The 27,879-nt window shown below is 42.4% G+C and overlaps 1 protein-coding gene across 8 annotated transcripts; it reads right to left on the reverse strand.

Moving 5' to 3' along the window:
- Positions 1-121: 121 nt before the first annotated feature.
- Positions 122-27,199, reverse strand: phldb3 (pleckstrin homology-like domain, family B, member 3). Of its 8 annotated transcripts, XM_056444538.1 has the most exons (16): positions 26,864-27,199; positions 26,605-26,680; positions 15,114-15,262; positions 14,802-14,912; positions 13,899-14,039; positions 12,916-13,044; positions 10,929-11,123; positions 7,700-7,801; positions 6,048-6,149; positions 5,653-5,737; positions 5,000-5,162; positions 3,721-3,802; positions 2,635-2,796; positions 1,871-2,093; positions 1,440-1,525; positions 122-920 (listed from the first exon to the last, which is right to left on the reverse strand). In XM_056444538.1, exons 3-16 carry the CDS (start codon positions 15,258-15,260, stop codon positions 786-788), a joined length of 1,863 nt encoding a protein of 620 aa, XP_056300513.1. In that variant the 5' UTR covers positions 15,261-15,262; positions 26,605-26,680; positions 26,864-27,199; the 3' UTR covers positions 122-785. The 8 variants fall into 8 exon arrangements, with proteins under 8 accessions (XP_056300513.1, XP_056300507.1, XP_056300514.1 ...); XM_056444532.1 differs by lacking the exon at positions 26,605-26,680; XM_056444539.1 differs by lacking the exons at positions 26,605-26,680; positions 26,864-27,199 and adding an exon at positions 26,487-26,566.
- Between the last annotated feature and the right edge of the window lie 680 nt (positions 27,200-27,879).

Here is a 27,879-nt window from a genome sequence, read left to right on the forward strand (position 1 = left end):
GCAATGTGTGAACCAATACTTGTTGAAATATTAAACATTTCTTGAGACTACATCTGGAAGAATGGTACCAAACCAACAGGCATTGCAATGGTGTGACATTAATCCATGAAGACCGCATGCATGATGGGAAAACATAAACATTTAATAGTGCATTCATAACAGTGTACGCCTTCATTTACTTGCATATCAAACCCATAACAAATTCCAAATAATAACTTACGTCATGAAAATGTCATTTAGAAAAACACCTGGCAATATAAAACAATCCAACAGAAAATAATAAGAAATAAAAAAAACATTAAAAAAAACAAGACCTCTTTGTTTGTCTAATATGATGTTTTATTGCTGGGTTGTTTTATTGGATTGCACTATATTGTACAGTGTTGCTATTATTGTGTCCACTCCCTGTTGTAGCGTCGTAGTGTCCACTCGTCCTGTGATGCTGCACTGTGACCAGCAGGGGGAGGTAGGGCTCAAGGCCCGAAGCCTCCCAGTAACTGACTTCCCACGTGTCCAGCTGCTTTTGGTTCAGTGTGTGAACCTCTGCTGCCACTCAAGCGTCAAGTAACAATTTCCTCTGCTGTGTTTTTCAAGCACTTCTGTCTGGCATCCAGAACCACTGCACCTCCTCGTCTCTCTCACACGTCCACAGATCCGTCAGTGCGGGAGCAGAAGCAGCTCTCCGAGGTGGACCTCAGCCCAAAACCGCCCCCCCATGCTGGGTGAGATGGCTCACTGCATGCAGCGGCTTCGCTGGTATTTTTCGCTGTCACTACTGCAAGAGGTCAATAACGGCTGTGCTCGTCTGTTGCCGTGACGATGACGTCCATCCAAATCCGCATGGACACCGGATTGGTCGCCACCAGAAAGAAGAGACGGTCGTACGTCTTCACGCAGAACGTCAGGCTGGGCCGCGAAGACTGAAGGGAAGGGACGGACGGCAATAATGAGACACGCATAACACACGTGGAATAAATAATAAAAGAAAGACATGAGGGTGAAGAAGCATTTAGACTGAAGAGAGCTTCCCGATCAGTCACTAATCTCACCATAGAAATTGGGCATTCTTTCACTTGAAACCCAAAAGGTTATAAAAAATATTTTAACTTTTATGAGACAAATCTTTTCATTGAAGCTTTTTATCATCGCTGCTCTCACAGTCCTTTCAGTTTTTCTCAGAAGCCGAACAGGTCACGTGACATTTGAAGGCATTTCTAGTTCAGCTGAAAACTTGCTCCAACTAAAAACTAAAACTAAACTAAACTGGCCTGCAGATCTTATTTTTGACTCCAGACGTTCACTTTAAACTGCGTTCGTCAAAGTGTTGCCCCGGGATATGGAGTACAGATATTTGGCATCCAGCCCGGTGGATCACTCCACAGACTTAGAAACATTCTTCTGAGTCACTTGGTGTGTTTATTAAATTAATATGAACTCACGGAGGCGGCGGTTCGTAGATGGTCCAGGTAAACTTCCTCTATGGCCTGGAAGTAGATGACTCCCTTCAGCTTCCTCTCGTCATAATCTGGGGGAAACAAATGAAGACGAAAAAAGTGGAGAAAAACACTTATTAGGACTTTACGGACATAATTAAAGTCATGAAGATTATTACTCCTCTGCAACTTTATTATGAATTTTAAACTGATTTATAATTATCTTAAGTCCTCATTAAGAAGTTACATAAAAGTAAATAATGTAACCAAATTAAATTTATTTGCCACTTCTGGGGGCAACGCACAACGAATATAAAAATAAAAAAATAATGTTATTGTCGCAACGTTCTGTCACAACACGTTTGACTTAGTGCGACACACAGTCGTGCAAACAAGCAATACGTGCGTGTGCACACGACTCTCCCAGCCAGTCCGACCTGTATAGTAGGCGAGTCGTTTGTGGTCCATGTCGAACAGGAACCATCTCTTCTTCCAGGTCTTGACCCGCCCCCCTCTTTTGGTCAGGAAGCCGGCGCAGCGCCGAGGCGTCAGCCGCAGGTCCATGCAGCCGGTCACTCCGTGACCCAGAGACTCCACGTGGGCCCGGAGGTCGAAGTTGGGAGAGAGGAAGAGGGGCAGGCTGTGCTGCTGGAGGGCCTGCTGATACACAGAGGGCCCGATGATACACATGGAGGGCCCGATGATACACATTGTATCCTCTCGTATTGTATCGTGTCCTTTTGCCTTGAAAAGACCCGTTAGGCTTTTCTAGTGCATGTATGGAAATATCGGTCTGCTTAACTTTTTCCTCAGGCCAAAATAGTCATATTATTATTAAATATAAAGTCTACAAATTTAGTGGAATTTAGTCCTAGGAAAACTAGGTTTTGTGTAATACCGCTGCATCTGTAAAAGTTGTTCAAAGCCTTCTTTTGAAATGAAAAAAACATATTTTGGTAATACCGCCAGCGCCCACTAGATGTCGCTCTGAGGCCCAGTTTGAGAAGAGCTGATGTAGGTGATGTCAGGTTTTGACAAGGAAGAAGCATGAGTGGAATAAACAAGACGTTATATCTGGTTCTACTGCATCCATCTTTCATTTTTGTTATTTTCCAGTCTAGTGCTCAGAGTAAGAAGGTGAATAAGAAAATATCTTGAACACTACAATATGGTTGACATTTTATAGAGTACCGGTACATACCTCTGGGGAGTTTGGGGGAGAACTGGCCTTCGATTCTGGTTCTGGTTCTGGCTCTGGTTCTGGTTTTGAACTGCGTGGGCTGTCTTGCTGCTCTTCTTCGGTTTGGGAAGAGTTTAACTCTTTCTGCCTTCTCTCCTCCAACAAACTCCACCGGCGCTCTTCCTGGGTGTACGCATTGAAAATGATTAGCGTGTCATCTTTGAATACAACGTGAAGATTTTAGGGCAACACATCTTTAAAAAAAGACAATGATGGTCCCGCTCCAACAGTTGTATGTACAATAGATTCCTTGATACGCATATCGCCATCTGCTATGGGCCTAAGCTGCTGGGGGACATCTTAGGAAACACTGAGCTCCTATCTCCTCTTCTCTCTCTCCTTCTGGACAAATGCATGTCTCTTCAATGCACATTACTAATTATTTTTGCCTCGTTGCCTCCAAGGTGTGTGGAACCAGTCTTTCCCTCCGGCCTCCTGCCCCCTGGGCCCAGCCTCCTGCCATAGCGCTGCTGATGCCCCTCCTCTCTACCTCCTTCTGTTACATGGATCGTGGTTTTCTGGATCGTGATCCATGCCTACTGCTCATTATTAATAATTTCTGTCATATTCATTGAATATGTTGTCACACCTGTCATCTATTGCTTCTGTCCATCCGGGGCGAGGGATCCTCCTCTGTTGCTCTCCTGAAGGTTTATTCCCCTTTTTCCCTGTGAAAGGGTTGTTCCTGATCCGATGTGAGGTCCTGGGACAGGTTTGTCGCATGTGAACAGATTCTAAAGCCCTCTGAGGATAATTTCTAATTTCTTATTCTGGGCTAAACAAAATAAACTGAATTATCCCCAAAAAAGGAAGCAGTAACAATCCCCTTTCAAACTTCACATTCACTCACAAACATATGGCTCAACATTCTTGAAATTCACCAGTGCTGCAAACACGCATCACAAACATCCACACATCTGCCGGCGGTTCTCTTGGACCCTCATGTGCGAGCTGAGTGGGTGTCAGTGACCAGACAGCCGTGTCCAATGCGCGGTGTCGCGGCGGATTAGAGGTGTCGGCGAGCGTTTCCCATGGCAGGTGACTCACCCTCTCTCGGAGCAGCCTCTCTCTCTCCGCCTTGGCTTCCCTCAGTTTCTTCTCGATCTCCACGAGATCATATAGAGACGGGCTGCGAGAGGAAGAGGAGGATTCATCAAACCGGAAAAAAATAAATAAAATGCACTGGCGAAACACATTTACGGTTAAGATACAAACAACCCTAATGTGTGGAGAAAGGCACGCCACGGAACAAACACGAGTCATGTGTCCATCATTTAGTCCTGCAAAAAGTCAACTTGCATTTCTACAGTATTGCGCAACACTGTATTGATAACTACACTTTCATTTCATTGCAGACAAATCATTGTAATTTTGGAAGAAATGATGTTCATATCTGACACATTTTTCACCCCTGGAACAGTATTTGTAGGTGTGTTATAAGTCAATGTGTGCATGACACAATACAACACAATACATAGCATGACCAACTAACTGCAACGCTACCGACTAGTTTTGTAATCCACAAAAACATTTATTTTAATTCACTGGTCAGTTTTGAGATTTTGGACTACTTTGCTTGTGTAAGTCTTTTTCAGATTTTAGGGGGGGAAAAAAATCCAAAATACACGTGTTGTTGTTACGTTTTACTTTTTTGTCTATTTGCGAATAATACCAATAGAAAATGCCTAATTTGAATATTTAAAATCTTAATATAATTAATAAACTGGGTAAATTTCATGGCGATATCCATTTACACACCTACAGCAAATAGTGCTCCTGAATTAGTTGTGGATGCACACAGTTGTACTCTAAACAATCCAGAAGTCAAATACTGAACGCCAAAATTAGTAGGATTCCTAAACACGGTTCTTCTGGTTGGTCTGATGTTTTGTCGTCATGGCGATCATCACCATCCCCAACAATAACACTCATGTACCGAGATAAGATCTGCGACTGTAAATCCACATACTTTATCCGACTATGACTGACACAGTGGGCCCACTTTTAGTAGAGCTGGGACAGAATATTAAACTCTTCCCAGGTAGGACAGCTTTGTCTGGTTCTGCACACATCTGATCGTCTCCCTGCTCGCCTCCGTTGCCCGATCACACCTCGTTATCGACACGTTGCCGTCTCTCCCAGATCTCAACAATGCTCCGATGAGCACATTGTTATCACAACCAAACATGGGCCGAAGCAACAAACACGCCCTTGCATTTGCATGTAAATGCTGAAGTAAACATATTTTTAAAAAGCTACTCTTCATTTCTTTCTGTGAAAAAAGAAGAAGAAGAGAGCTCATCAAACGAGCAGCGGAGTCGCCGACCTGGTGGCGCGGGAGCTCGTTGCGCTGTCGCACGGGCTGAGGAACACGCCGCCGTTGCCGTTGCCATGCCTGTGGACGATGTGGCCGTTGCTGAGCCGACGGGAGGGGTGGGGGGAGGTGAAAGCCTCGGGGGACTGGCTGTCTGAAAGTGTCCTCACCAGCCCTGAGAGAGAAAGAGAGAGAGAGATGCATGAGTAGAACATGCATCAGTCACCGAGGTTTATATAAGCTCTGGTGTGGGAGAACGCCGAGCGATGAATCATATTCAGATCAAGAATCATTTTCAGTGACGGCTTTTGGGAACCCGAGGAGGGAGAAGCACACCTGGCAAGACGTGACACGACCTTGTCGATCAGGCTGCCGGGATGTCTGGTGAGTGATAGGTGTGTGTGTGGGTGTAAAACATATACTAGCGAGGCGATCGAGTATAAAAGGCTCTTCTCTGGCTCATCCGGTCTGTACAGGAAAATCCTGCTTTCCACCAACGCAATAACAGCCTCTGCTGACACACCTTTGATTTGACTAATAGGGAGGGAACTGAGCAAACAGTCAGACAAAATGAGCGTGGAGAGAGAGAAAGGGTGTTTGTTGTTCGATAGTCTCTCAGCCTAAGCAATCACCAGAGCAAAAGGAAACGGAGAGCGGGAGCTCACCTTGAGCCGACAGCGGCCGGTCGCTGAGTCTGCTGCGATGCGAGCTGCGTCTTCTGGGCAAGCCGACTGATTCTTTGCCCGGGTCCTACAAAATTAAACATTTCAACTTAAATCTCATATGCTATAGATAAAGAGATGAAAGATATAGTCTATTGAAGGATATTAAATCTGCAATTATTTTGTTAATCGATGGTTTTCACGACTTTCATACTTAAAGTATCTTCATTTTAAAGAGGTCTCTGGGAAATGTTGAAGGCCTTTTCTTTTTTTACATTTTCTAGATTAAAGAATTGATAGCTTCGTTGATAAAAATAAAAATAAATAATACATCTGTCATGAAAATAGCTCGTTAGTTGGAAACGCATGCCGTGGATCCACGGCAACACGCTGCACACCTGAGGAGGCTTGTGAACGCTCAGAGGGGAAAATGACATCATGCAGGGGGCTGAGCCGGTGATGTTGGACCAATCAGTGAGCGGCTTCTTCTCTTTGAGAACCTGTAGGACCAGATTAAATTTAACTTGAAAGTGAAGACAGTCACAAAAACGAACAGCTAAAAAAGAACGTGAGCGGCGTGGAAAAAGGGACGAAATGCGGCGACCGATGAAAGCCGCCACGTCCGACATACCGCGTCCGGCCGACTATTAAAACTCCACTTCCAAGAAGGATCGTGAAATAAATTATCATCGCCTCTCTATCTTTCCCTCTGACCCGCCCTCTTCGCTTGACTCACGAAACACATGAGCAATTCAGCCGCCACATGCAGTCCACAGTTTAACCCTCGTCGGCCTCTGAGGCACGAAGAACTCTGAGCTACAGATGACAGTGTTGTTGAAATCCAAATCAGAGTCACTTTGCCTAAACCATCGACTGCTCAAGTCCTTTTCCATCCGATAACCGTCTCAGTATGAACAGCGTCACGACCCGCGCGTCAGAAGTTAAACGCATGCTGCTCGAGCTCTTATTGTGGTCGTTTACACTCGTCTGACACCGTGTCGTTCCTTCGTCTCCTCCTCCGCGCTGCCACTCCTTTCTGACCTCCCCTGTTCTCTCAAACCCTGGAGCAGATGAGCCAAACATGAAGGCAGATTTTATGACAAAGACAACATTAACGCCCGCCAGCCGCAAGCATCGGTTTAAGGCAATTTGTTTCCTGTTGGCTTACCGCACGTCAAAAGGATGTGGAACTTCTCCCAGCTCGCCTTCTCTCCCTCTCACTCACACACACTCCCTCCCATAGCTTACTCCTCCCTCTATTTGTTTCCTTCCCTCCCTCTATCACTTTCTCTCTCTCTCTCTCTCTATGTCTGATTTGCATTTGACTCCTCCCAGCTCAGTCTAATTTGTGACCGAGTGAATCACAAAAGAAAAAGCGAGTAATCATACTACACACTGGTAAAGCATGGCGGGGCGGGCCGTCCGCAGTCACATTATGCTTTTGGAGCTTGGCACCCGGAGGCCGAGTGTGAAATCAATCCTTATTCTGTAACACTTGTAATATAAATAAACAAAATCACTGACTTCCAACTTATTATGAGGCGATGTGGACATTTTGATCTCTCTAAAAAAAACAGATGACGCATCTCAAAAGACTTTCCATGGAAACGATAAAATGCGCTCAAGTTTAAAGTCGGGTCATAATAGACACCTTTGACCTTATTCTCCATTGGTTAAAAGTTAAGGCAGTTTAAAACACAGCCGGTACAGACAGGTAAGTTACTCAACTGCTCCAGAACATCTTAGGCGCAAACGATTAATAATCTGCACTCTTAAAAAAAATAGTTTCTTAAAGAGTCACATAAGAGTAAATGTATAAATCTACAGGAATACAACAGCACATTTGTTCCACTCTGGAAACTTTTTGAAAAGGCAAAACTTGTGAATCAATTCTATCCTTCGAATGTAGACGTTCAAATAAACTTGTCAAACTAGTTTACACACAATCGCCATCTTTGATAATATTCACAGGTTCCCTTCTTCTCACAATGAAGTATTACTCAACCAGTCGTGGTTGTAGAGACAGAACACGACCTCATCCGTCTCTTACCGTGTGGGTGAGGTCTCTCCTCTCCTTCCTCAAGGCGTTCAACTCCCTCTCCTTCTCCCTCTCCATCTCCTTCAGCTGGCTCTGAAACTGCTGCACTCGCTCCTGAAAATTCACAACATGATCCCCGTCGTCAGCGTGGCCGGCCACACGGTCCCTTTTCCTCAAAAATAAATGGCATCCGCTGTGTCGGATTCATCTGGGCCGGCCCCAGATTACTTAATCTCTTCATCGTGTCGCGGTTGGAAAAAACATCCCCGACGTGTGAGCGATGTGCGGAGCGCCCGAGCCGAGCCGATCCCCCTCGGCCGGGACGCAATGCAAATCAAACAATGCTTTTGCAAGTTGATGAGAGGGACACGTGACGGCAGGGCTGGGAGTGGAACTCAGAAGTAATGACGGATAATGAATCAGCACCTTGGGACAGCAGATGGAACATTGACAGAGAGAGACAGAGAGAGAGAGAGAGAGTCAGACAGACAGGAGCTGTCATCGGGCCTCACTGCAGCTGAGTCAGCTCCCATCTCTCTCACACAAACCTCCTCTTCTTCTCCCACGCTGCACTCCTCCTCGGACATACTCAAGCTAATTCAGGAACAATTCCATCTTATTTTCAACGTCCAATTTATTGGCGATTTTCATGCGTTCTTGTGGAATTGGACACGTCGAAGGGGAAAAAAACAACCATTTTGGAACTTCTTGTTAGAGTGTAAACAGAGGTCACAAGTCCAAAGCTGCTCCTACTTGTGATTGATTAATTATACATACATACATACTACATACAGTGGGTACGGAAAGTATTCAGACCCCTTTAAATGTTTCACTCTTTGTTTCATTGCAGCCATTTGCTAAAATCCAAAAAAGTTCATTTTATTTCTCATTAATATTCACTCAGCAGCCCATCTTGACAGAAAAAAACAGAAATGTAGAAATTTTAGCAAATTTATTAAAAAAGAAAAACTGAATTATTAGAATTTATTTAGAAACATGAGATTCAAGACGTGTTTTTCTGACTTCTGGACCGAGTGAGAATGACCACAGAGAGTTTGTCAATGAAGCTACTCGTTTTTTACCCCCCTTGTTTTAGCCATGCTAAATGTGAATGGTTGTTTGGATGGTAATCAGTGTCGCCTTCCAGATTTAAATATCTCAACAACTATCGCCATTAAAAATGTGTACAAACATTCATGGTCGCCAGGGGGTGAATCCCTCCGACTGTGGGTGTCCCCGGACTTCTCACTGTCGTGCCTCGATGAGGCGGACATTTGTGGTTTGGAGTTAAAAGTCTCGAAAACTATTGGCCTGATTGCCCAAAATAAATCGGACAGACATTCATGTCCCACTGAGGATGAGTCGCTTTGTATTTAGCGCCACGTCCACATCTTTTGAAACAACTTTTGCTTTACGATCAGCTGTAATTCATATTTAGTGCTAATTAGCTGATGTTGGCATGCAAACAAGTGTGCCTGCAAAACATAAGCATATTAGCATATTAGCATGCTAATGTTATCATTAACCTCAGAGCGCCACTTTGTGTAAGCCATGCTGAGGTTGTACCGTTCACAGCCTGGCTGAAGAATATGAGACGGCATGTGCAAATGCAACTTCCCTAGATAACTTTCTACATTTCAGTCATTTAAAGAGACATTAAGATAAATGTAGAGGTCAATAAATCACTTTCAAAACAAGGAACACACTCGGACCCCAGTGTCTCAACAGTTGGCGCCTCACGGCAGGAATCTGGACACTTTTACTGCCTCGCAATTTGTTCCATCTCTTGACTCCCTCCGTCACAAAGCTGCAGAAAGAATTGTTTAGCAATGCCAATCATTATCTTGGCGTCGACAGTAAATCTAATTTATTGTGAGGTATATTAGTTTTCTCTGCATTTAGAGTGCCTGTGTGTCCAAACAAGCCGACTCTATTCAAAACGGTCTGGCCAATCACAGGCTTTTGTTTATGCCTCCTGCTTCCCAAAAAAAGGTTTGAAGTGTATCGGGAATGCCGAGGATAAGTAATGTTATTTAGTTGCATGACATGGTGACAATTTTTCACTTTATTTTTATATGATAGACAGAATCTAATCTCAATAATATTTATTTTAATTGTATCATTCAAAAATCAACCTGTAACTAATAACCAGTGGACTTCTGCCAATTAAAAATCCATAAGTGCGATAGAGATATTAAATTCCTCACATGGTTGAATGTGGATTATTAAAAATATAACAAAATCTTGGCTGCTCTGCCTTCCTTTCCGCTTGCTCTTTGCATTTCCCTCTCGTGGTGGTCTCTGATGTAATTAAGCTTGCCGTACAGTCATGTGACGTGTCAGGGTGAGAATGAGAGAAGGAGTTCATGCTCGAGTCAAGATTTAACGGAGGGGGAGAGGAAGGTGGGCGACTCTTAGCCTGCATACCAGCCATGGGTTGTGTCTTGAGGAGATTGTGTTGTGTGTATGTGCACGAGCTACTGCATACAATGTGGCAGAGAGTCAATAAGGGCTAATAAGCCAATAAAGAGGATTTTAACTCGGCTGCGGTGCAAAAACAGGACCCGAGGAAGATTTATAGGGTTGTTGATGAACGCCAACAGCTCTGTGATTATTGTAGGAGGAGCTCAGATGTGTGGCTTTAAAATGCACTTTATGGTCTGCCCTCCTTATTTTAACCGTGAGAAGAAGAAGAAGATTCATTTCAGACGCTCACAATTGCAGAAGATTTCAAAAAGAAAAACTACTTCATGTCAAGTGACAAAAAGGAAAAAAGAAAAGCAGCTTCAGTCACGGTTTCTGTTGGATCTCTAGGAGGGGTTTGTCTCTCTCTTCACATTCACGAGTGAACATACTTTGATGTCCATTAAAGGACACATAATAGAGAGATGGGAGATGGACATCCTTCAAGATTGTAGGAATAGAGGTTGTTAAAAGTTATCTTTTAACAACGAGTTATTATCGATACAATTGCTTCAGACAGCAACAAATGAAAACACAGAAAACCTTCATGGACACAGGTGAGCAATAGGTGAACATTTACACGGCAACCAACAAGAAAGAGTAGATATTCTATGGCATTGTATGCGTGTCCAAGGGGTTGACAAAATAACAGGAACACCTTCTGATGTCATGGTTAAACGCTGGCGAGCTTTTTAATTGGACCGTAGCTAAATCTTCTGTCAAAACTCACAAATACAGATGTCTTTGTAGAGTCCTTCTACCGCACGCTGTGTTTTACCTGCGCGGTCTTGATCGCATGCTCCTGACGAGAGATTTCCTTTTCCGTGTGCCCATCACTCGGCCTCTCCTGCTCTTCGTCCGCCGCGCTCGCATCCTCCTCATCGATGCCGCTCTCTAGCTCCAGAACACGAAACTCCCAGTCTTCAAAGGCCCGGCACGTCGCTTCCATCGCCTCTTTCTCCTGCATCCAGAACTGAGGGATGAGGAATTTAGTCGAGGCTATGAAAGTAGAAAAATCCTGGACGGCACCATCGTCACATAACCAAAATACCTGCGCTCTGGTTCTTGTGCATGTGTGACTGTTAATAAATAAACACAATAAATCTGGCCCGTATCTGGCTGCTGGACTGCCCCCAAACCCGTCACTAAACAAAGCTAGGAGGTTTCCCATCTTGTTCCGTCACATTGTCAAAGAAAAATAAACAACCTATGCACTGTGTCTATCAGTGTGTGTGTGTGTGTGTGTGTGTGTGTGTGTGTGTCCACATCTGAGACGCTGATACATCAGGTTGAATAGGTACTGAACAATCACACTTTGTGCAACCGAAAAACCTTGAGTGTAGGAGTCAGAATCTGATCCACAGGACCACCTCGCATCTGAGACAGTCGTGAGCCAAAGAGGCACAACAAGTATCCGTTTCAGAACAACGTCATCTGTTGCATTTCTTCCTGAATAAGAAAGTGCAGCAAGATTTTATATATATATACAGGACTGTCTCAGAAAATTAGAATATTGTGATAAAGTTCTTTATTTTCTGTAATGCAATTAAAAAAACAAAAATGTCATGCATTCTGGATTCATTACAAATCAACTGAAATATTGCAAGCCTTTTATTCTTTTAATATTTATTACAGCTTAAAAAACTCTAAAATCCTATCTCATAAAATTTTAATATTTCCTCAGACCAAGTAAAAAAAAAGATTTATAACAGCTGAGTGTTTGTCAAGGCTCAGGAAACCCTTGCAGGTGTTTCGAGTTAATTAGACAATTCAAGTGATTTGTTTAATACCCTACTAGTATACTTTTTCATGATATTCTAATATTTAGAGATAGGATATTTGAGTAGCTGTAAGCCATAATCAGCAATAAATCAGAATAATGATTTTAATGAATGAAATCATTACAAAATAAAGATATATATGTTGGAACTATTTATTTTGACATTTGTATTTAGTTTTATTGTAAAGTAATATTGCTCATTTATTGCTTATTTAGGTTATATTTTGATATGTTAGAGTTGTTTTTTATGATAGTTGTAGTTTAGTTTAATTCATTGTGATTATTGTTTAAATATATTGAGTTTTAGGTTCACTGATTGGGTAACACTGGGCACCTGTGGTTATATGTAGATGTGGGTAGTTTCAGGACCAGCACGCACCGGGGTCGCCTATGTGTTTTTTTATACCAGCACACGAGAGGTAGTGTCAACATTTTGTTTGTTCTTTTTGTTTGTTTCGTAAATAAATTATAAGAAGAAATGACATACGGAAATGGACATTACTTTCTTTTTTGACTGCGTCAACTCCAAAACCCACAGTGCGTCAGTGGCAATTTGATTTATAGTTTTATTTGATCTCTAAAGACAAATGGCCACGACAATATAGTTCACCACATGACGGGGTCAATTGATATTTTAAATCAATATATTAAAAAGGTTCAAATCTGGACTGATAGCTGTGGGCAGTCGATTGTGTTTTTAAATACATTCATTGAGACGTGAATGAAGAGAGCGGGATATTTTACAGATTATTACTGTTGTTGAATGAGGTTTTAAACTTTTTTTGTGAATCACAGAAAAATAAAACATGCACGTCTACTTTGTGCTGCTGCTGCGGTCTACGAGTTGCGGCACGAGAACTATGAAGCGGAAATGTTGCTAAGTCCATTTTTAAACATGAATATATTTAAGACGCCGTGGTCAAACATGCTCTTCTCGCGTTGCTTCATTCATGAAGAGCCTCCTGCGCGCAGCTCAGCCACTCACCTGCTGCAGCTGCAGTGTTAGCCCTTCTCTCTGGCTCTCTGGCTGACTTGGGATCAGTTGCTCCTTCTCCTCACACCGCCCCTTCAGTGCCTCCAACCTCCGTCTTTCCTCCTCCAGACTCTCTCGCTCCTGCAGTTACAGACCGTAAAGTAAGAGTACAGTCATCACCTAATTGTTTAAAAGGGGAACACAATCCTTTCACAAGTACATGTCCCAAACCATGTGAACAGAGTTTGTTCTGGATGACTGCAGACGGCTTCAAAACCAGCTCGACTCCGACCGTCTCTTCACGGGAACCGACTTATCGGATACATGATCTTGTGTTTATGTTAGTGGACGATGACGGAGCCCACACATTTCTACGTGTGCCAACACGGCAACTTTTTTCTGTTTTGATTGTGTCCTCAAACTTTAATCCAAAAAATGCAATAATAAGGAAGCAAATAAACAAATAAACCGGTGGTCTATAAATGAGGTAGAACATATATAAACAAACACAAATGTGGCATAAATGAATCAATATAGTTACATAGATAAATAAAAAAATATATTGATGCATTTATATGCAAAATGTGTGTATACTTTAAAAAAACTTTTTTCATCGGCTTATTTGTGACAATAAGGAATTTTTTCAAAGAACTACATTTGTTCATTTGAGGGGACTTTCATCTGTTACATTCAAATAACTGAGGTCTAAAACAAAGAATAAAAACCTATTGATATACTCATATTTGCCTCATTTATTTACTTCAGAGTGTATTCCATATTTGTGTAAATGTGTGTGTATCTATTCATTACTGAATAAAATGGCTTTCCATAATAAGCCTTTTAAATATTACAATCAACACTATTACTTCGTTGGTCACTAATCACGACAGAAGAACAAATACAATCACAAATGCAACATATTCGTAACAACTGAACACCTCTGATATTGTATTATTATAATAATTATAATAATAATAATTATTATTACAGGATACCTTCACTCTGTTGGTGTGTCTGTGCGTCTCCTTCTTGCCGGGCTGCTGCTGCTGTAGAGCCTGCAGCTTCTGGGTGTGTCTGTGCAGCTGCGTCTGCTCCGTCTGCAGCTCTCCCTGCAGCAGGGCGATCTCCAGCTGCAGCTGAAAGGACAAGCAGACTCCACTGAGCGGAATCCTACTGACCCGAGCAAGTCAGAGATAAGCATTCCTGTAGCGTGACCGTGTCAATGTTCAGCTCGGAGACCGAAATGTGCCGACGTCAGCACATCAATCAAAGATCACCGTTTCCTTGAACACTGTTGTTCAGTTGTTGCAGCAGTCAGAGGGAATTAAGAAACCTTAAAAGAATACTTCACCATAAACCATTTGCATATCAATTACTCATCCTTTGTTAGACTGAATTATTGAAGAAAACGTACGTTTTTCTCCACTGTGAACAGATAATCAAATGACGGAGAGTCTTGTTGAACTGAAGCAAAACAGCGATTAGCAGCAAAACTATATGAAAATGTGCAGTACAATTAAAATGTTATTTATCCATCACATGCTCATTACTTCCTAAACATAAGCATGTTCACTATTGAAAATCCCCTTGGTATAAAACGTCTCGGTAAATCAGAGATTGTTTCGGGAGTGAAGCATTCCTTTAACGTGAAGCTTACATATTCATTATTTCATAAAACATATTTTCAGATAAATTCATCTGCAGTTATCGCTTTTAATTATTTTTGAAGTCTAGGAAATGTCAAAAACTGTTAAAAAAAAGGAAAAAAAAGAAGTAAAAATCCCTCAGTAGTCTGTTCTACATTAAAAAAACGACATCAGTTTTCCTTTAATGTGACGAAACAAAAAGATGTCGTTGTGCTCGTCTGTGATTGGGCCACGGACGTCCAACATGCTCACTTCGATCTTTAGCTCCTCTTTATGTTGGTCGATCTCTGCGATTCGCTTCTGGAGGAGTGAGGGCGACGGAAGGACCCTCAGTGAGCCCGTCTCCAGCTTCTTAATGAAGGACTGACAGAGAGAAAAAAGGGGATAAGGCAGAAGAAGTGACCACATGCAAGCTTTACAAACAGTAAACAAGTTAGTAAACAATCTCGGGATGATTCACTGGATTAATTGCGAGACGCATATCTCTTCTAACATGCAGCTACAGAAGAGGGCCTCATGTCCCACACCCCCCCATCATCATCAGCTTCATCTCATACCGCTCACCCGCTCACACTCCGTGCTGCTGCTCTCTATATCCGACTCCGCCCCCGAGAAGGCGGGGCTCTGAACTCCGGCCAGTCTGGGGAGCCACGGCGGCCGCGGCCCCTGCTGCCACTGGCCCCTGGTGCTCTCCATGTTACGCTGGGGCATTTCTGAAAAGGCAAGGACAGGGGAGGCGGCTCGTGAGAGCATAGTGGTAATCTAATCTGCTGCATGTTTGAAGGCGTATCAGAGATCGGGTGACCGCTCACAGAGGGGAGTTCACAGCCGAGTGGTAGCTGGCAGCCACTTCAAAACACAGAACCCCCCCCCCCCCCACACACACACACACATACACCTGTTTCCAGAAACCAGCCTGTGATGGAGAAAACACTTTACGGTATAGAGGAAACAATAACGAAAGAAAGGGCAGAGATGTGGGCGGTGCTTTGTGGTTGTATTTTAAACACTCCGGTGTGTGTGTGTGGACACAAAGAGTAACACACAATAGTCTTTTGATGTGCACAATTGATAAAATACTACAAATAAACATATTGGAGCACATCAGGATTGGCTTTGAAGTACTTTTATGTTGTACTTTTTTGTTCCGCCACATACATTTGCAAATTACCAGAGCAAACATGCACGTTGTATGGCGTTTACACTCCCGCTTCGTTTAGGAATGTGTCGACCTAAAGGCCCAGATCATCCGGTTCCCTCTATTCAGTCCTCTACTTTGTGGTTTCTCCACATGCACAGACCAAAACCTATTTTATGGGAAATACTTGTTTGATTCCCTTTTGTCCAACCTTTTCCCACCATCTTCCCTCGCCCTCTGTGCCCTCTCTCTCTCTCTCTCTCCCTCAGACCGCATTAGGCTGCAGGGAATGCAGGCGGAGTGGAAGCACGGAGATAAATATACAGCTGAGATACGAGTGAGGGCTTCCCAACAACGACTGGCACACTGGCACGGAGAGGGAGGGGGGGGTCAAAGGCTCGTTTCTGGTGATGCACCAAATATGCAACTTTACAGAGGTGTCCATGGATATAGAATAACGATAACAGAGGAAAATAATACCATTATATATTATAAAAATAATATTTCTCGTCGTTGGGATATTGTTATCGGTGCACTTCTAACACCGGTGTGTAATAACTGGCTGAATTTAATGGTGGATCATCAACATCCATAAACTGGGGTCCAGGTGAAAAAGAGTGAAATCTGCTGTACAAAATGAGCTCTACACGATTATTTGTGTGCCCGGAGTCCAAAAATATTAAAGTTAATTATGACTATAACTGATCTGATCAGATTATTATTTCTGCTCCAAGACAAACAAACCAAGACAAAGTGATCAAGAGAACATTTAAATAGCTCCCTCTCTTTCAGGACTGGCAGGGCGATCACGTACACGAAGAATAAATGTCACTGATGACTACATGTCACATGAACGTCGAGGAAAAAAATGTATTAATGATCTATGAGAATATTCCATGGTCTATCTATGGAGTAAGAGTAACTGATATTCAAGGTCTCATGACATGGAAGCTAATTTAAAAAGTCATGAATTCTCCATGTACATACATACAAATGTGTGTGTGGAAATAAATAATATGTATATATATATATATATATATAAAATGAATTTGGTATCGATTGATTATCATTTCGTAAAAGTGAGTTTTTGATCACTTCTCTCTTCTGCATTCTCTTCCTTCCAGTAAAAGTTGACAATTTCTGGGGAAAAGGAGGCAGACCGGATTACATTCATAAACAAACATCAGTGCTGGCGCTCGCCATCTGCCCTCCAGCTAAAGTCCACTAAGATAGACCGTCAACCCTGGGGAGCGGGGAGAGAGAGAGAGAGAGAGAGAGAGAGAGAGAGAGTGGTGCATCCACGAGTAAAGTCCAGCTTTTCCTGGAACAGTGGTTTGTTAAATCCAACAACAGGTTAATCAACCGATGCCCTAAATAAACAAGAGAAAGTGAGAACGTAGGAGACGGTGGGGCCGTCACCAACTATGTCGAACGTGTTTTTTAAAGCACGTGAAAAACGGCCAGAGTTCGGCCTGACAGTCGGATCAAAGCACACACAAAAAATATTTTTGTGGCCAAAATAATTGGACTCGATTGCGGTGAGGGGAGCGAGCGCCTCTGGAGAGTCAGATAGCGGAGAGGGAGTAAACAGAGCGTGGGTTTGTTTCTGTGGATGAGTTATGCAACGATGACCCAGAGGATGACGACACAAGACACAAGACATCTCTCAAAATAAAACCTGGAGGAGTTCGACACACCGACTCGCCATCACACACAATCCCAGTCGGACCAGTGTGAGAGGCTCGTGTCATGTCGTCTACCAGTCGTGTCTCTCCTATACTTTCACTCTGAGGCTCCACGTTTCAGCCTTCTGCTCCATCCTTATCACTTGTGTGATTGAGTTAATTTAATGCAGATAAAATCAATCAAGAAAAACACTTTCTGCTGCGTGACTAAATCCAGTCCAGTCTGCTGCTTTTTATTTATCTATCCGTGCACCGTGATATTTTAAATAGGCTTTCAATTATTCAGGCTCTAATGAAGAGTGATATTAATGAAGTGTCAGTTACAGTTGACAGTCAGTTCTGACCAATGAAAACAGGTTGGAGATGACACACAATTAGCACATCATTTAGCTCCTAAATTATGAAAATAACACACGGCAGCACCCAGAAATGACCGTGTGCCAGGATGAAGGGAAAAGTGGGGCTAAGCATTATGTACACAAAAAATAAATGAAGTCAACACCGACAACGGCAATATTCCATCAGCAACACACACACCCGGGACACAAGAGCTGACGTGGTATGCTCCGTGGCGTACATGTCGGTTACAGCCCGTCACCATGCGTTAACATGTCACACCTATAGAGCATGTGAGAAACACGGCCCCGTAAAGAGAGGCCAAGTGTACAACGCCGAATTAATCCGCAGAAGCGGAGCTTTGGAGGTCAAGCCGCTCTCAGTTAAATCCAACTACAACGTACACTTGATCGGATATCAATGGAGGGTTGTGTGGAATCGAATGACATAATAACGGGGAGGTCCGAGTTGAGCTTTGACCCGATGGGGACGGATCTCTGGCTACTGTGCAGTGGAATAAGTAGGCGATGGGTGGTAGCGCCGTGCTCTGAAGCACAACTTCAGGGTTCGTACACATGTTGACCAATGGAATTACAGGACTTTTCCACGACTTTAAACCAAATTTCCATGACCAAACTGAAATCTCGGTGTGTACATGAAAACTTTTTGAAAATGTAGTATTCAAACAATGAGAACTAGAACGGGCACTCGGTAGAGCGCAAACCTTCGCATATCACAAGATTGGGCTTTGAATTATGACCATTTTGGCATTAGTTGCATGCCAATTGGATAAAAATTGACCGTGCTATGGTAAAAAGAAGATGTTGACCTTTCCATGACCTTGACCTTTGACCCGATCGATCCCAAAATCTAATCAAATGCTCCCCGGATAATAACCAATCATCCCACCAAATTTCATGCGATTCAAGAAGATGTTGACCTTTTCATGACCTTGACCTTTGACCCAATCAATCCCAAAATCTAATCAAATGCTCCCCGGATAATAACCAATCATCCCACCAAATTTCATGCGATTCGGTTTAAAACTTTTTTTGTTATGCGAGGAACACGCATACAAATAAATAAATAAATACACGGCGATCAAAACATAACCTTCCGCATTTTCAATGCGAAGGTAATTACAAGGCATACAATATACCTTAAATGAATGAGAGACAATAGTTTGATTAAAAGAATAAACATTACGATTCATGTTTATTCTTAGAAACACTTATATCAATGTTTATTCTTTTAATCAAACTATTATCCTTTATGTGCAAATCCATCTGTTTGGACTTGGCGTACGCCGGCTTATAATTTGAGTGTCTCCCTTTCAAAAACATATGAATTATTTTAAACTCGACGTAAATGAACATGTGAACATAACAAATTTCCATGACTTTTCCAAAACTTTTGTGATTTAAGTTTTTTCCATGACTTTTCCAGGCCTGGAAATTACCATTTTAAAATTCCATGACTTTTCCAGGTTTTCCATGACCGTACGAACCCTGCAACTTACAATTTGGCACAATATCAAAAAGGTTGATCCTTCCCCTTTGTTTTACGTTAAAACAACCAAAGCCAAAACGTCCTGCTCACTGGCGATCACTTGTTGTGTTTGGGACATTTCATCCAGTAAAACTAGCACACGTATGGATTTTGACCCCGATGAAGGTCAGAGGACCGAAACTTACCGAAAGTACCAGTGAGCAACAGAGTGCAGGAAGTTCTTTTTTCTGTTCTTTCACAATAAAACTGCGCATTGCAATTAAATTGGATTAGATGCAGACGTTGAAAACCGTGAACAATAAATACCTCCACTAAATCCGACTGTCATGTTAGGATTAAAGACTCACATTTTTTCAGAGGATTAGCAGGTTGTGAAATAATGTCGTGTTCACTGTGTTGTACTGCATCGCCTTCAACTCAGAGGCGTGATACAGACGAGAGTTGCATCCACAGTCCAGATGTCAAAGTGCTTCTTGAGTTGTCATAAGACCAGAACCGGCTATTAAGCCATGTGACCTACAAGGAAGTCACATATTAATTTTGTTGGCCCCGGTTGAAGGTCGCGGCTTCAATCAAACAGAGCAGATCTCCGGTCTTTAAAACAGTCGGTTCGATAACAGGACCGGACATCATCTCATTAGTATCTTCTGTATTTTTTCAGCAAACACAAGTCATTTCCCTATTTTTATTGTCCAATATAAGTCCCAACTTTCGCCACGTCGTTGTACTTGAGCTGCTAAAAAAACAAACACATAAAGTCTAATTTTAGACTAATTGGTTTCTGCGAGTACAAAAGAGGAACGAATGGCTGCAGCAGCTACACCGCCGTACCTGCATGTGTAAATCATGTCAACGCATACAGTAAACACACACACACACGTTTAAATGTTGCACTAGGTCTATGACAAATCTGGGTATGAAATGAATGTCTGTTGATTTTTTATTTTATTTTTCACATTAATGTCTTTTACCTTTCTTTAGTTATTTCATTTAGCATCTAATGCTTATCATTTGGTTGTATTTAGTTTGATTGTTTGGTCCTTCCCTCCCTCCTCATTGGGTCCTACTCTTGGAGGGTAGATGTACAAGTATAAACATGTGGGAGGGGATGGGTGGGAATGTTGGGCGGGTCTGTATGTGGATATGGATGAATTTGGATGAGTACTGATTTTATTTTGTTGTAGATATTATATATATATATAATATATATATTTATATGTACTTTTTTTCTCTTTTCTCGATGTCAAGGACTAATGTGTTTGTGGAAAATGCAAAATAAAAAGTTGTAAAAAAATAAAATAAATGTTGCACTAGATTAGCTTCCTTAAAACCGATATATTTATGGGCCTGTTCTTACATTCAGGAGAAGCGCACGCTGTCGTTTGACAGATTAAAGAGCAGAGCTGCTGCGCGTGGCTCCTGCTGGCTCGGCGCCGAGGACCACGGAGCTATCGTCACCGTGCGAGTGAGCAGGAAAAGCAGGTGAGAGGAGCCAGTTCTGGCCGTCACTCAGCTGTCAGAGAGGGAGCTGAACCCCGCCTGACACCTACCACCGACCACAAGTACCACAAAAACCTTCAGATGCATGCGTCACGCGCAAGAAAAGATAACAACGACATACATTGTTCAAAGGTTGAGTTTAGAGTAGAGACTGTGTCTGTCCCACGGCCACTTCAATTAAATAAATCAAAAGTAAGCAGAAGACGAGTCGTACACAATAACCTTATACAAGTTAACACAATTATTTCAGCAGTGCAACAAAATAGGTCTATTAAATGTGGTCTCCTAAATATTCGATCTCTGTCATCTAAAGCTGTGTTACTGAATGATTTAATATCAGATAATCACATTGATTTATGTTGCCTAACTGAAACCTGGCTGAGCCATGAAGAATATGTCTGCCTGAATGAATCGACTCCTCCAAGTCATATTAATACTCACATTCCTCGAGGCACCGGTCGAGGAGGTGGAGTAGCAACCATCTTTGAATCGAGCCTATTAATTAATCCTCAACCAAAATTACACTACACCTCATTTGAAAGCCTTGTTCTTAGTCTTTCACATCCAACCTGGAAAACACTACAGCCAATTCGATTTGTCCATATTCAGGTCCATATTCAGAGTTTATATCTGAATTCTCAGAATTTATATCAAGTTTGGTTCTTAAAACCGATAAAGTTATTATTGTTGGAGATTTTAATATCCATGTGGATGTTGATAATGATTGCCTTAGTGCTGCATTCATCTCCTTGTTGGACTCGATTGGCTTCTGTCAGAGAGTACAGAAACCCACTCACAGCTTTGGCCACACGCTTGATCTTGTTCTTACTTATGGCATTGACATTGAGCATTTGAACGTCTTCCCACAGAATCCTCTTCTGTCAGACCACAACCTCATAACTTTTGAATTTATACTACGGAGTGTATTCCGTTAGTCAAAAGTTTTACACTAGATGTCTAACTGATAGTGCTGTAGCTAAATTTAAAGCGATTCCTTCTGTATTTGATTCGATACCACGTCTCAATATAACAGAGGACTCCTGGTCTAACTTTAGTCCGTCCCAGATTGATCATCTTGTTGACAGTGCCATAGGCTCTCTGAGAATGACACTGGACTCGATAGCCCTCTGAAGAAGAAGACAGTGAGGAAGAGGAGGTTTGCTCCTGGTATAACCCTCAGACCCGCAAACTGAAGCAAGCGTCACGAAAGCTTGAACATATGGCGTTCAACTAATCTCGAAGAATCCCGCTTAGTTTGGCGAGATAGTCTTAAAACATATAAGAAGGCCCTCCGTAATGCCAGAGCAGCCTATTACTCATCAATAATAGAAAAATAAAAACAACCCCAGGTTTCTCTTCAGCACTGTAGCCAGGCTGACAGAGAGTCACAGCTCTGTGGGCCGAGCATTCCTATAAACCTTAGTGGTAATGACTTTATGAACTTCTTTAATGAAAAGATTTTAACTATTAGGGACAAGATTAATAATCTCTTGCCCATAACCAGTGCCAATCTGTCCTCAAGTGGAATGGCCTTGGAAACCGCTGTATGCCCTGGTGTATATTTGGAGGATTTTCTCCTATCAACCGTGACCAATTATTTTCAACGGTTTCTACTTGAACACGTCTACCTGTCTCTTGGACCCCATCCGACGAGGCTGCTTAAAGACGTTTGCCTTTAATTGGCGGCTCTATTAGATATTATCAATGTGTCTCTGCTAACAGGCCACGTACCACACTCCTTCAAGGTGGCTGTTATTAAACCTCTCCTGAAGAAGCCCACTCTGGATCCAGAGGTATTGGCTAACTACAGACCGATCTCTAACCTCCCTTCCTCTCCAAGATCCTTGAGAAAGTGGTCGCAAATCAGTTGTGCGACTTTCTACATCATAATAGTTTATTTGAGAAATTTCAATCAGGATTTAGAAAACACCACAGCACCGAGACGGCACTGGTGAAAATTACAAATGACCTCTTAATGGCAGCAGATAAAGGACTCCTCTCTGTCCTGGTCTTGTTAGACCTTAGTGCTGCATTCGACACCATTGACCATGACATCCTGTTACAGAGACTGGAGCAGTCGATTGGCATTTCAGGCACGGCACTAATTTGGTTTAAATCCTATTTATCAGATCGATCTCAGTTTGTATTTGTAAACGATAAGGCCTCGATAACCACCAACGTTAATCACGGAGTTCCACAAGGTTCTGTGCTTGGACCAATTTTATTTACCTTATACATGCTTCCTTTGGGCAATATTATCAGGAAACACTCCATAAACTTTCATTGTTATGCAGATGACACTCAACTATATTTATCGATAAAACCAGAGGAGAGCAACCAACTCTGTAAAATTCAAGCATGTCTTAAAGACATAAAACATGGATGACCTGCAACTTCTTGATGTTAAACTCAGACAAAACCGAAGTAATTTTAATCGGCCCTGAGCACCTCAGAGATCAATTATCTGGTGATGTGGATTCTGTAGACGGCATTGCCCTGGCATCCAACACCACTGTAAAGAATCTTGGCGTTATCTTTGATCGGGACTTGTCCTTTAACTCCCACGTAAAGCAAATCTCAAGGACTGCATTCTTTCATCTACGTAATATTTCAAAATCAGGCACATCTTGTCTCAAAAGATGCAGAAAAATTGGTTCACGCGTTCGTTACTTGAGACTGGATTACTGCAACTCCTTATTAGCAGGCTGCTCTAATAAATCTCTTAGGTCCCTCCAGTTGATCCAGAATGCTGCAGCTCGTGTTCTCACTAAAACTAAGAAAAGAGATCACATCACTCCTGCACTAGCTGCTCTGCACTGGCTCCCAGTAAAATCAAGAATCACTTTTAAAATTCTTCTCTTAACCTACAAAGCCTTGATTGGTGATGCTCCATCATATCTTAAGGAGCTTGTCGTACCATATTGCCCCACTAGAGAGCTACGCTCACTAAATGCGGGACTACTTGTAGTTCCTAGAGTCTTAAAAAGTAGAATGGGAGCCAGAGCCTTTGTTTACCAGGCTCCTCTTTTATGGAACCAGCTTCCAATTTCAGTACCGGAGGCAGACACAGTCACCTCGTTTAAGAGTAGACTTAAGACCTTCCTCTTTGACAGAGCTTATAGTTAGGGCTGAATCAGGTTTGCCCTGGTCCAGCCCCTTGATATGCTGCTATAGGCTTATAGCTGCCGGGGACGTTTAGGATGCACTGAGTACCTATCTCCTCTTTTTCTCTCCTTAAGGATGAATGTTCATCTCTCCATCACACGTTACTAACTCTGCTTTCTCCCCGGAAGTCCTTTTGACTTTACGTCTCATGGGGTCATCGGACCCTATGAGACGGCATAGATCCTATCTGCCTGATGGATCGTCTGGGTCGTGGAATTCCTGCTCATGACTACGCCACTGTCCTGTTGAGACTCGGCCCACTCCTCCTCCCCACCGCCATCTGCCTGATGGATCGTGGAGGTCTCCATCGTGGAATATGCCTACTATGAACTATTCATACACTCTGTCATATTCATTGAATGTATTTTAACTCTAAATCTGTCCTTCTGTACACATTACATCTATTGCATCTGTCCATCCTAGGAGAGGGATCCTCCTCTGTTGCTCTCCTCCAGGTTTCTTCCCTTTTTTTCCCCCTGAAGGGTTATTTGGGAGTTTTTCCTGGTCCGATGTGAGGTTTTGGGGCAGGGATGTCTATGTGTACAGATTGTAAAGCACTCCGAGACAAATTTGTAATTTGTGAAATTGGGCTATACAAATAAACTGAATTGAATTGAATCATACTTTGGGCTCTGAAAATCATATTTGGTCGATCGAAAAACTAAAAACACTGATATTCGATGTCCATCCCTAGGAGTAGCCTCAATTGACCAGAATGCAATGCTGCTTCGGCCACATGTTGCACTTTAGGGTGCAAATCAACACCGTGTCCCACTTCTGCCGTCAACTTTTTTTACTCCAATTTAAAACTAACAACGTCGTTAAAACAAACACATAAAGTCTAATTTTAGACTAATTGGTTTCAGTACAAAGAGGAACGAATGGCTGCAGCAGCTACACGCATGTGTAAATCATGTCAACGCATACAACACACACACGTTTAATGTTGGTCTATGACAAATCTGGGTATGAAATTGATTTTTATTTTATTTTTCACATTAATGTCTTTTACCTTTCTTTAGTTATTTCATTTAGCATCTAATGCTTATCATTTGGTTGTATTTAGTTTGATTGTTTGGTCCTTCCCTCCCTCCTCATTGGGTCCTACTCTGGTAGATGTACAAGTATAAACATGTGGTGGAATGTTACGGGTCTGTATGTGGATATGGATGAATTTGATGAGTACTGATTTTATTTTGTTGTAGATATTATATATATATATAATATATATATTTATATACTTTTTCTTTTCTCGATGTCAAGGACTAATGTGAAATGAAAGTTGTAAAAAAATAAAATAAATGTTGCACTAGATTAGCTTCTAAACCGATATATTTATGGGCCTGTTCTTACATTCATTGACAGATTAAAGAGCAGAGCTGCTGCGCGTGGCTCCTGCTGGCTCCCACGGAGCTATCGTCACCGTGCGAGTGAGCAGGAAAATGTGAGGAGCCAGTTCAACCCGCCTGACACCTACCACCGACCACAAGTACCACAAAAACCACAGATGCATGCGTCACGCGCAAGAAAAGATAACAACGACATACATTGTTCAAAGGTTGAGTTTATCATACTTTGGGCTCTGAAAATCGTATTTGGTCGATCGAAAAACTAAAAACACTGATATTCTATATCCATCCCTAGGAGTAGCCTCAATTGACCAGAATGCAATGCTGCTTCGGCCACATGTTGCACTTTAGGGTGCAAATCAACACCGTGTCCCACTTCTGCAGTCAACTTTTTTACTCCAATTTAAAACAAACAAGTTCAGCAGGTCAGCTGTGAGCAGAATAACTGTTGAACTGTGTTTTCCTGTTAAAAGACAATGTAAATGCTTCATAACAAAGTAACTCCTGCAATGTACAGTTGAATAAAAATGAATATATATATATATTATTTGTGTAAAGTAATTTAACAAAAGCAAGAAATAGGAGGGGGGTTAATGAGGATTTTCTGCTCTCGTCCATTTTATATGTTTGAATATGTTTTTGTTTTAGATTAATCAGACAAAAACAAAAAAAGTTTAAAGATTTGCCAAAGCAGTTTCAGGGTCCCACAATACCAGGAGTCCTGGTATTGTGCACGCTGGCTTACTGTTGCATTTCACCTGGAGACCTTCTTCTACCTGTGGGCCTTAAGTGCATTAGAAAATCCCAGTGACAACAATAACAAATGCAGAGGTGAAGGTCCAGTATGCCGTGGGAAAAATCTCTTCCCCATCTTGCTCCTGAAGGTAAACTCCTGGCATCAGTACTGGTCCAACTGCACCGACAGTCATTCAGTAGAGTAAGTCTTTAGGCATTGTGATGCAAGAAAAGAGTGATCCATTAATGACAGCAGGGCTCAGACACTGATATTGTCCGAGGACAATCAAAACAAGTCGCCTGTGTGTGTGTGTGTGTGTGTGTGTGTGTGTGTGTGACAATAAGTAAAAGGCAGAGCTCCCTAGACAGCAGACCCTCCCAAACCAAGGGAATCTCTCACACCACCCTCCCACCCATATACCCTGTTGTGTGCTGATGGGAAGATAAGGAGATATCTCAAGGTCATCAGACAAAAAAAAGGGTAATTCATATATATATATATTTTTAAAGGTAGAATTACCCTCTCTGTTGAATATTTTCTTCCAACACTTCTGCCCCACAGTGCTCCACCGGTCATGGGACGAGGTCTGAACAAAACCCCGTATTTAGCACGAATCAATGAACTTCTTCACACTCACGGCAGAAGCATTCAGTCCCGGGCAGTTCCAGCTTTGAGAATACACACAACAGTCAGGCAGCTGTGTGAAACCCCTCCTTTGTCAGAGGGATGAAAGAGTAGATGCGGAGTATACAACAGTGTTCATGTCAGGGCTACTTTACGAGAAGAAGTATTCACAACAGGAACCGCGCGAGCTCCGTGTGAGTCGTTTGGAGGTGGGAGAAGCTTTCTGCTGACAGCGCAAATGAATAACAACACGAGAATTGAAGAAAACTCACCTGGAAACCGGGGAGAGTTGCGGGTCCTCCAATTCATAACCCGGGGGCAGCGCCGCGCGACATTACCGGGGGGAGCAAACGCGGAAAAAGAAACCCGTGGCGAGACGTCACTCCGGGCGAACTCCTTTACGCGCGTTCACTTTGAGGCACTCGGAGTCAAGTTAAGTTACTCCGACAGCCACGTCTTCTTTTTATTTTGGTTTTATCTCCACCTGGTTTGATTTAATTCCACTCCCGGGCAGCACTGACAGAGCAGTGTGAGCCGCTGCTGCTGGCGTCAACAGGTGAGATTGAATTTAGAGCGCGAGCGCGCGCGCGCATGCGGAGAAAGGCGACGGGAGGGGGCGGGGCCCGACTAATAAAAGTGTGTCGTCTGGTAGGCGTAAATTTAAAAAAAAAATCCATTAGGTTCTTTCAGTGTGAGCAAAGGTCCCCGCCGGTTCCCTCGCACCGACGCGGGATTTCTATTCCGGGACCTGACGGAGCTTTTCTCTCATTGTGGAGCGGCTCAGCCAAAGAGGTCACGGCGCCGGCATGCTGCCAGCACGCATGGTCATAAAAAAAGAAAAGGGACCAATTGAATAGTTTTCACGACAGGCTCCCATGGGAATGTTTAAATAATAAAGTGAGAATATAGAGTCGGGGGTGCAAACATTCAATATGTTTACTAACTTGAAGGGAAGAAAATGTATTTAGTTTTAATGTTTAACTTAAAAGAAGTACTCTGGCCTTTTACTTATCCAATGCAACAGTGTACAAACACCCTGTTACAAGTAAAAGTCATGCACTTCAAATATGAGAGATTTTCAAAAATAATTAGCATCAACATATACTTAATGCACCAAAAGGTGAAAAATTGCCCATTTCAGATTAAAATAACCTATTATAAGGATTTGTAAATCCAATTAAATTCAGTTTATTTTATATAGCTCAATATAACAAATTACATATGTACCTCGAACCTGATTCAGCCCTAATTATAAGCACTATTAAAGAGGAAAGTCTTAAGTGTATTC

Source organism: Pseudoliparis swirei, chromosome 22, assembly GCF_029220125.1.
Source record: "Pseudoliparis swirei isolate HS2019 ecotype Mariana Trench chromosome 22, NWPU_hadal_v1, whole genome shotgun sequence".
NCBI lineage: Eukaryota > Metazoa > Chordata > Actinopteri > Perciformes > Liparidae > Pseudoliparis > Pseudoliparis swirei.

Bases quoted from the DNA above. Each gene is read 5' to 3' on its own strand.
- phldb3 (XM_056444531.1), bottom strand. From the start codon at position 15,302: ATGCTCTCACGAGCCGCCTCCCCTGTCCTTGCCTTTTCAGAAATGCCC. The intron at 5,163-5,652 runs GTGAGCTCCCGC...TTTCTCTCTCAG, and splicing joins CCGGCCGCTGTCGGCTCAAG to GGCTGGTGAGGACACTTTCA. The intron at 1,526-1,870 runs GTCGGACTGGCT...TGTTTCCCCCAG, and splicing joins ACGACTCGCCTACTATACAG to ATTATGACGAGAGGAAGCTG.